We start from the raw sequence: 10,000 nt of genomic DNA on the forward strand, positions 1-10,000 counted from the left end.
ATGGATGGAGGATGGATGAGGTCTCGATGGATGGATGGATGATGGATGGATATAGAGTGAGATACAGTAGACTGATATATTAGATCCTCTAGTCACTAGATACTGCAGATAGATACTGTTGATGGATAGTCTAGCAGTACACAGACACTGTAGATAAATACGGTTGATGGATAGATACTGTTAATAGTAACTGCAGATGGATAGAGTGATAGATAGAAGGGAGAGAGCCTGCCAGTGTTTAGCGACATACTACTGTGTTAGTATCCATCTGTGTGTTGTGTGCTGATTGTGACCGCCTCAGGGGGTTAGTGCGTATGGTTATCACACATGGACCTCACACACACGCAGTATACCCTTCCCCCATTTTCATGCGACCCTTTTCACACTGTCGCTTTCACACGAATAGCGAAAGTCTGTTCTCTGTGCGAGTGAATGCTTCTGCTTTTCTCAGTCCTATCTCCAACTCCCGCTTGCTGCCCGTCAGGATGATGTGTTCATCTATTGAAGACACCAAGGAGTTATGGCGGCTGCCTTGGCCGCAACATTGTCATTATTTCAATACAAACATCCTCAACCACCAACCTGCCCACAGACGTCTCCGATGCGTCTGCCGAATGGATGTCTTTATGTTGGTGCCCGTCTCTCTCTGTGCGTTGTTCGTCCCACCTTGGACTTTTGTCACTTCTATTATTACACATACAGCTCCCTGCCGAGGCAGACGGACACAGAGCTTTATCGGCATGGGGCTGAACAACAAAACATTTGCCTTCTACTTATGTCTTCTTCTTAATCTTCTTCGTTTTCTTCGTCTTCTTTGTCGTCTTCGTCTTTTTCTTCTCTCTTCTTCCTCTCCTACTTCTACTTCTTCTTTTTCATCTCCCTTTATCTTCTCCTCTCCCTCCTCCTCCTCTTCCTCTTCCTCTTCCTCTTCCTCCTCCTCCACAGACATTAATGAGTGTGAAGACCCCGCAGCGTGCAGCCAGATGTGTGTCAACTACAAGGGGGACTTCAAGTGTGAGTGCTACGAGGGCTACGAGATCGACCCCGTCACCAAGAGCTGCAAGGCCGAGGGTGAGTGGGCCGTTCAGCCGGGGCGCCGGTCGCTTTGGCGTCTGGTTTCCTCCTCCCTTTCTACGCACCGAGGGGTATTTAGCTTTGGGGAGAAAGGAAGAAAGATTTGGCAGATATTTGGGATGCTCCAGTGTGTTTGGTGTCTGGATTCATATCCCCTTCAAAATAAATACCCCAAAAAAAGAAAGCATAAATATGGCTACATTACTAAATAGTCAAACAAATATATGATAGAATGATGTTTATCCAGAAAACATGTCCCTCGCGTGCCATGAGCTGGTGTGTTAAGTTTTCCAAAAAATAAATAAAAAATCCCCCATTCCCAGTTGCCATTCCCATGGCAACAAGCATCTCTCCAGAGCTTCGCTCAGACCGCCCTTCCCGTCTCCCCGCCTGGCTGTAGAGGACTGACCCGTGGACGAGCCGGCTGAGCTCTCAGTCTCCAACGTGGGGAGGTGTTGATCGAGCAGAGACGCACGCATGACCTCTAATGTCACCTGGCTTCAGAGTAGTGGCGGGGAGACGGCTCACTGCAGCCCCCTCTAGGACCTAGGGCTGGCTGTCTAACCAACGGAAGGTTGCTGGTTCGATCCCAGGCTTCCTTACTGAGTGGAGAACAGAACGAGCAGGCTGTTGCCTCGCATGGTTTACGTGGTTTAAGTGTATGAATGGGTGAATGTGAGGCATTAGTTGTAAAGCCCTTTGAGTGGCCACAGGTTAGCGCTATATAAATGCAGTGCCTTTAGTTAATTTAATAATAATACTTCTGCTCATACTACTACATTTAGGGCATTTAGCAGACGCTTTTACCCAAAGCGACCCAGGCGGTTATCCACACTTTCATGTCCCGACGGCTGAGCCGACCATGCAAGGCTAGCCAGCTCGTCAGGAACAGTTAGGGTTAAGTGTCTCGCTCAGGAGCAAGTCTAAGCCAACCCACTACTACTACTATTACTACTACTACTATAACTACTACTACTATTACTACTACTATTACTACTAGTAGTAGTAGTAGTAGTAGTAGTAGTAGTAGTAGTAGTAGTAGTAGTAGTAGTAGTAGTAGTAGTAGTACTACTATTACTCATCTCATACCATCATAATAAAGAACATCTTATTTTACTACTATTAATACGGCTACAGCTACTATTACTAATACTTTGACTTCCAATTTTAGTAATACTATAATATAATATCAATAATAAAACGACAAACATCACTGAGGAATACATTTTCTCTTCCTTTCCTGTCAGTTGAACAGCGCCAGGAAAAACAAGCGGATTAACATGTTTGTTTGGCTGCAAGGTTGTTTATTTACCATCAGAGTTCAATCGTCAAATGTAATTATCCGTTTAAAACAGTTTTTGGAACTGGTTCATAATTAGGTTAACGTTGGTCTCAGAGCTCCGGCCTGAAGATGTTTGGAGAGGAGGCCCTCTGAGAACCTTTGGCACTTTGTTTTCTTAATATGGGGATTTTAATGCCGCCAGCTGTTTAGCACCGTGCCTTTCCTCCGGCTTAATTAATATAATTACAACTCTGAACACTAGTGTGACTAAATAGAAAACTGTGTGTGTGTGTGTGTGTGTGTGTGTGTGTGTGTGTGTGTGTGTGTGTGTGTGTGTGTGTGTGTGTGTGTGTGTGTGTGTGTGTGCGCGTCCGTGCAGGGATGTTTTCGGTTATCCTTTCTGTGTCATTTTATTTTAGCATTTTTCCTTTTTTCCGTCCTTCTTGATCTGAGCGTTTAAAGTCCACCACCACGACGCGTGCTATGAGTGCAACACCCAGACCTCGGCGGTCGTGTCGGTTGGGGTTTATTTACCGAGCGGTGACAATCCCCGGAGGGGCTGTCCAGCTGGGAGCTGTTATCCCCCACAGAGAGGGGTCGGCCATGTTGTCATCGGAGCGGACAGTTCCTTTAGAGAACGCGTCCGTTTGATAACAGGGCTCCGCGTTGGAGCTCAGGGCGGAGAGAGGCCAGAAGAAGAGGAGGGGGGGAGGGAGGGAAGAATAGAGGGAGGGTGAAAAAAAGAGATGGGGGCGGGGGGGGTATTTCATAAGAATAGCTTCATGTTCTACTGCCACTGGGGATAGCCTGACTGCTGCCACTTAGCCTTTAATATATCAGCGCGTCAGAGAATACAGGCTTATGCTACTTCTCCCTATGATTAATATAATATCATTAAAAATCTCATAATAACTATACTTCAGCGAACCCTTCAGTTGGCTCAGCGGTCGGTTCAGTGGTTCAGCAGTGTCAGGTCAATGTTCGGATGTTAGCTTCAAGGTTGTTAAGCAGAGCAAATAACTGTCTTCTTGTTGTCTACGAAAGCCTTACTACGTGTGTGTTTACGGTGTGTATGACAGTGTGGGGGTGTATGTCTTTATGTGTGTGTATGTATATGTGTGTTTGTTCATCCGCACATGCATAATTGAAACATGTCGAGGTGCTGTTTGTATGCATGCCTGTATCTACGTGTGTGCATGTGTATGTAATTACATATGCCATTTGTATGCATGAGTTTCTCCATTCATCCTCGTGATCCCCGGCCTCGTCTTGCGCACGTGTGCACTGAGAATCCAAAGCGTGTGCGCTCTACATTCAGAGGAGTACGTAACAGCGTAGCGAGCCGTTTAATAACGACACACGCGGACGCGCTGATTAACGCAGCCACTCTCCCCCTGTGTCCTGTTGAAGCATTACAGGCTCTGGGGCCATGTGTGGTTTATACACAAGCCCCGGTTCACAGAGTAGTTCTGTCGGGTTTACTGTGATGTAACCGTCCCTGAACCGTGATGCAACAGCGTCGGGTTGTGTCCTTCTCCGGTCCAATCAGCAGTAACACGGTTCAGTGTGTTGGCGAGTGGTGCTGGCGGTAAGGCCGTCAGAAGAACCCCATTCCCTGTACCTGCTCCTTAACGAGATCTGAATCCACCTGTCCCTCTGGAGAGAAGCGTCTGCTCCATCGTTCATACCTGAGGGAGGGGAACTCTCCCGGTCCGATGTATCTGTAGCTCGTCTCCTGGCACCTCGCGGAGAAGTTTTATCGCCGGGACCAAATGTCAGCATCTATCCTTCAGGCTTAATGGCGGCCGGTTGTGGTCTGCGTAGATAATTGACCTCATCAGCTTACAGCTGGTTCCTCTCTCCTGTATATCCCCCATCCATCATCATCATCATCATCATTGTCAAGTGTAAGCTACCCTCTACCTCCACCTGCACCTCCATTCAAAGCAATCCGTGCTCCCGTTTATTTGTCAAAGCGTCTCCTCTCCGCGACGCTTCGGTATCATCAATAATGTATAGATACTTATAATCCATGATTCATATGTCAATTATCTCTAGGGCGTGGCTTTGTTGTATCTCTGAATCCTGTTAATTTGATGTTTTATGTGTTAACCATGTCATGGTAGTGTTGTTTGGGGGGTTGTATCTACTTGATGAATCACAAGCAGTCACTATTCTAAAAATACAGAATCTTTGCTGCCGAATCAAAAGAAGTCTCAGTTTCGATGCGATGCAATCTCCTTCTTTGACCGATGCTTGATGTCTGCTTGTGTTTGTTTATTTACCTTCAAGGGAAGAGGGAATTAAAAGCCTAAATACTTCTAATCCTTGCAACGCTGCCTGACATGTGTTCTTGTTTGATTATTCACCTTCAAGGGAGAGGGAATTCAAATCATAATTACTTCAAATTCTTTGACTGATGATGGACATGTGCTCATGTGTTTATTTACCTTCAAGGAAGAGGGAATTAAAATCCTTAATACTTCTAATTCTTTGACTGATGATGGACTTGTGCTCATGTTAGTTAATTCACCTCCAAGGAAGAGGGAATTAAATCCTAATTGCTTCTAATCCTTTGACTGATGTTCGACACGTGCTCCTGCGTGGTTCTTCACCTCCAGGGAAGAGTGCGTACCTGTTGGTCACCAACCGCCACGAGATCCGCCGTATTGACCCGGTGAAGCGCGAGTACACCCAGGTGGTCTCCACCCAGAAGAACGCCGTGGCCCTGGACGTGGACGTGGCCAACAACCGCATCTTCTGGTCCGACCGCTTCCACCGCAAGATCTACAGGTACCCCGCCTCATCCGCCGGATCGGGTGTTGGGGATACGAGGATTTGGTCGGGTTGTGTTGATTTATTTTGTGTTAGGTTGTCTGGATACAGTCGTAGATATGCAAACATGTTACCTTTTACCTTCATTGTAACATGTGGGACTTAGGACCTGTTTTTCCCCATAGTGGACTTGAGGTAAATCACTTATCTAAAATGAGAGGTCAAGAATCATCCTCAAATCTAAATGAAACGGTGGAGCATGAATAAAAGTTTTCCCTGCTTCAAGACCAGGTTGGCAAAGCGAGAGTGTATGATAGGATAGTTGTATGAATCTTTGGGATATTTTGGAACATCTATAACCCAAACTGAGAGTCCCGCCTCTCCTTCCTCAGAGCAGCTCAGTCGCTCCCATTACACAATGGCTGCCCGGGATAAAGGTCTCACAGAGGAGGCTGGAACTGAAAGGCTTTCTCCTGGAGAACCCCTGGCTGACCCTCACCTCCGCCGGCCGTGTCAGAGCGGGTCATTAGCATGAAGGGCCGGGTGCTGTCGCTCCTGATAAGGCCTTCCTATATAGCGGTGAAGCTAACCTTCCGTTGAAGCCATTTACCAATTCACCCCCAAGGCTACCGGGCAGTGCAGGCGTGTGTGAACATTATCACATGAGCCATTGCAGTACTATGCAGTTTAGCCATTAATCTATTATTTTGATTAATCTGTCATTTTTCCTATTCCTTTTCATCCCCTCCCATCCCTCTTGCCTCCCTCCTTTCTCCTCCTCCTCCTCCTCCTCTCTCCCCCTCTCCTCTCCTCTCTAACCCTCCCCATACCTTCTTAACCTCTCTCTCCTCATCGTCCTTCTCCCCTCTCTCCCTCCCTCCCTCCCTCTCTCCCTCCATTTCTCCTTCACCCCCCCACACCCCACTCTCATCCCTCACCTCCCCCAGCGCCTTCACCCAGGAGGCCACTGACCCCAGCCAGCAGGTGTCCCTGCTGTCCACCTCGCTGCAGGCCCCGGTGGGTCTGGCCCTGGACTGGCTCCAGCACAACCTGTACTGGACGGACGCCGGCCACAAGACGGTGTCCGTGGCGTCGGTGGACGGGGCGCGGCACCGCGTCCTGGTCTCCACCGAGCTCAGCGAGCCGCGCGCCGTCGTCCTGGACCCCCACAACGGGTGAGTGTGTGTCTGTCTGTGTGTGTGTGTGTGTGTGTGTGTGTGTGTGTGTGTGACTCATGAGTCATTCCTGATCTCTCCAGACTGATTCATTCAACTTGAATATGGTACTCAATGCTACTCATGTCCGGTCTTTGCCGTGCAGATCTGGGGTGGTCATGCATTCTTTATATGAATTGTATTTATTTATTTGTCTTGTTCTGATTGGACACAAGTGATACACAAAAATGAAGTATTGTGGCTCCAAAAAGTATTGAGAGTTGACTTTTATTCTGGAAAGACTTTAAACGATATAACTTTGCACTTTGACTTTATGACTAAACAGACAGAAATAAACCTGAAATGGATGCTCATTTATCACCATGGTGTCTAACGGTGTTATAAATACTGTCCCACATCATCACATCCAATCTAGGGATCTTTGTATGAGCCAGCCACGCTGCCTAGAGATGTGTCTCCCTAGTCTGATGAACCGCGGCGATGATGAAAAGAGGGATACCAAAAATAGAACTTATCAGACCCAGATGTCTTTGTTGTATCACTGTTCCCAGACATGACTGCCGCACAGAGTTGACTAGTGCAAAACAGTCAACATCCTCATCCCAAACATTTAGGATCCCCTGAAAAAGCACATTCTCATTGAAAGCCAACAGCCCCTGATGTTATGCTTGGATCGGGGTTATGTTAAGACTTAAATGTACTGCTCCACCACTCATATGATGATCTCTCCTGTTCAGGTGTTGTGTGAATGAATGTGGTTGAAAACACCTGACCTGTTACGTGTAATGTTATGATTGTGATTTTGTCTAGATGAAATGTGACATTATATATAATGTTGTTTAGTTGTTATGAGGTTGGATGGATTACCTGGATTATTGCCTTGATCATGTGTAATGTTATGTGTCCTGTTATGATTGCGGTTCTGTAGGCTATGTGTAACGTTGTGATCGTTGGTTCTGTAGGCCATGTGTAACGTTGTGATCGTTGGTTCTGTAGGCCATGTGTAACGTTGTGATCGTTGGTTCTGTAGGCCATGTGTAACGTTGTGATCGTTGGTTCTGTAGGCTATGTGTAACGTTGTGATCGTTGGTTCTGTAGGCCATGTGTAACGTTGTGATTGTTGGTTCTGTAGGCTATATGTAACGTTGTGATCGTTGGTTCTGTCTGTGCTATGTGTAACGTTGTGATCGTTGGTTCTGTAGGCCATGTGTAACGTTGTGATCGTTGGTTCTGTCTGTGCTATGTGTAACGTTGTGATCGTTGGTTCTGTCTGTGCTATGTGTAACGTTGTGATCGTTGGTTCTGTAGGCCATGTGTAACGTTGTGATCGTTGGTTCTGTCTGTGCTATGTGTAACGTTGTGATCGTTGGTTCTGTAGGCCATGTGTAACGTTGTGATCGTTGGTTCTGTCTGTGCCATGTGTAACGTTGTGATCGTTGGTTCTGTAGGCTATATGTAACGTTGTGATCGTTGGTTCTGTCTGTGCTATGTGTAACGTTGTGATCGTTGGTTCTGTAGGCCATGTGTAACGTTGTGATCGTTGGTTCTGTAGGCTATATGTAACGTTGTGATCGTTGGTTCTGTCTGTGCTATGTGTAACGTTGTGATCGTTGGTTCTGTAGGCCATGTGTAACGTTGTGATCGTTGGTTCTGTAGGTCATGTGTAACGTTGTGATCGTTGGTTCCCTCTAGGTTCATGTACTGGTCGGACTGGGGAACGCAAGCCAAGATTGAGAAGTCTGGGATGAATGGCGTGGACCGGCAGGTGCTGGTGAACAGCCACATCGAGTGGCCCAACGGCATCTCGCTGGGTGAGGGGACACACCCCGCTGGGGGTGAACCCATGATTAGATGATGACTGAATGAATTGAATGATGAATGAATGACGAGGTGGTGAGAGAAGACGGCTCTGGTGCCCTCATTGTGAATGGATGAATGAAGCAATGAATGAATTAACAAATGTTTTAAATAATGAATGATTTAACAAATTCTTTAATGAATCTAATTTGACTGAATGTTGGGCTCAGTGTCATCTCTGAGGGAGAGGAGAGCAGCTCTCTGGTTGTGAAATGACACATTCAAAATAAGATAGATAAGGTAGGACCTTGATAAGAGTCGATTAAATCAACATGCTTCTGTACTTCATTGTTTAAAAGTGAATGTGAATGCGAGTGATTGAAGAGTGACTGGTTTGAAGTGGGCGACAGAATCAAGCTCTGCATTGTCTTTAAAGTGTGAGCTGTGGATAAGGATGGATTAAATACAATAGGTGTGTATAAATGGGACAATGTGACATTAAGAGGTAATCGATATATCCCCTAATGGGATTTGTGGCATCAGGAGTATGTACTGTGTACATAATCAATTGAAAGCAAACATGATTGTAAGTGTGTGCGTGTGTGCGTGTGTGTGTCCAGACGTGGCTAACAGGCGTCTCTACTGGGTCGACTCCAAGCTGCACCTGATCGCCAGCGTGGATCTGAACGGAGCGCACCGCCGAACACACCTGTCCTCCGCCCAGACGCTGGGCCAGCCCTACGCCCTGGCCGTGTTCGAGGTGTGTGGGGGGGCGGTCTGGGCCAGCCCTACGCCCTGGCCGTGTTCGAGGTGGGGGGGGGGGGGCGGTCTGGGCCAGCCCTACGCCCTGGCCGTGTTCGAGGTGGGGGGGGGGGGGGCGGTCTGGGCCAGCCCTACGCCCTGGCCGTGTTCGAGGTGGGGGGGGTTGGTGGGTGTCTGAGTGAGGCATTGGGGAACTGGAAAGGGCGTGAATCCCAGAATCCCACTGCCGACCAGAAAATAGAAATCCTGGTAAATCCATTATCTAGTTCTATAGAATCAGAATGAATAGGTTTTTATGAATATGGAAGAATAAAAACATAGATAATGTACGTTAATAAATCCTAAAATATTAATAATGCCAACAGCATTAAATATGATATGAATAATCTTAATCATAACACTAATCATTATTATACATTATTAGTTGTTGTATTATTGTCTTAAATAATATAATAAAATAATAACCAAGGCTGTAACAATGAGCTCTATATATTATGGTGCTACGGGACAGTGATCCTTCTGCAGCACTGAAGGAGGACATTAACCTGACTGCAGCATCCTCTGTTCTTCCTGCTTTGGTCTAGTTTACGCTTTCAGCCCCATGATACACCACCCCTGTCACCACCATCACCTCCACCTCCACCAACAGCCACCACCTCAATCCCCTCTTCATCGTCATCGTAGTCATCATCCTAATAAGCGTCATCTCATCATCGTCTGTTTCATTACGCTCCTCTGGGAACACTGGTTTGACTGGGAGGCTGGCTAAGTATGACTCACATGGATGGACATCTAGAGAGCTGCCCAGAGCCCCACACACACACACACACACACACACACACACACACACACACACACACACACACACACACACACACACACACACACACACACACACACACACACACACACACACACACACACACACAGAGACAGAGACACACACACACACACACACACACACACGCGCGCGCACACACTAAACGATGACCGCACACACAGACGCGCACACACACACACACACACACACACACACACGTACACACTAAACGATGACCACACACACACACACACACACAGAAACATGACCACACATATACACACAAACACCCACATGGAGCACACACTGTAATGG

General features: G+C 47.0%; 1 protein-coding gene across 1 annotated transcript in view; it reads left to right on the forward strand.

Annotated features, from left to right (window-relative positions):
* The window catches only part of LOC307085651 (low-density lipoprotein receptor-related protein 8-like), a gene marked incomplete at both ends in the record, with an annotated part of 84,095 nt that overhangs the window by 63,084 nt on the left and 11,011 nt on the right, over positions 1 to 10,000 (forward strand). Inside the window, 5 exons of the mRNA XM_079750517.1 lie at positions 946 to 1,071; positions 4,978 to 5,149; positions 6,079 to 6,306; positions 7,999 to 8,117; positions 8,724 to 8,863. Of these exons, the coding sequence (XP_079606643.1) occupies positions 946 to 1,071; positions 4,978 to 5,149; positions 6,079 to 6,306; positions 7,999 to 8,117; positions 8,724 to 8,863 (785 nt within the window). The remainder of the gene's footprint in view (positions 1 to 945; positions 1,072 to 4,977; positions 5,150 to 6,078; positions 6,307 to 7,998; positions 8,118 to 8,723; positions 8,864 to 10,000) is intronic.

This window comes from Pollachius pollachius (assembly GCF_949987615.1).
Source record: "Pollachius pollachius genome assembly, chromosome: 14".
NCBI lineage: Eukaryota > Metazoa > Chordata > Actinopteri > Gadiformes > Gadidae > Pollachius > Pollachius pollachius.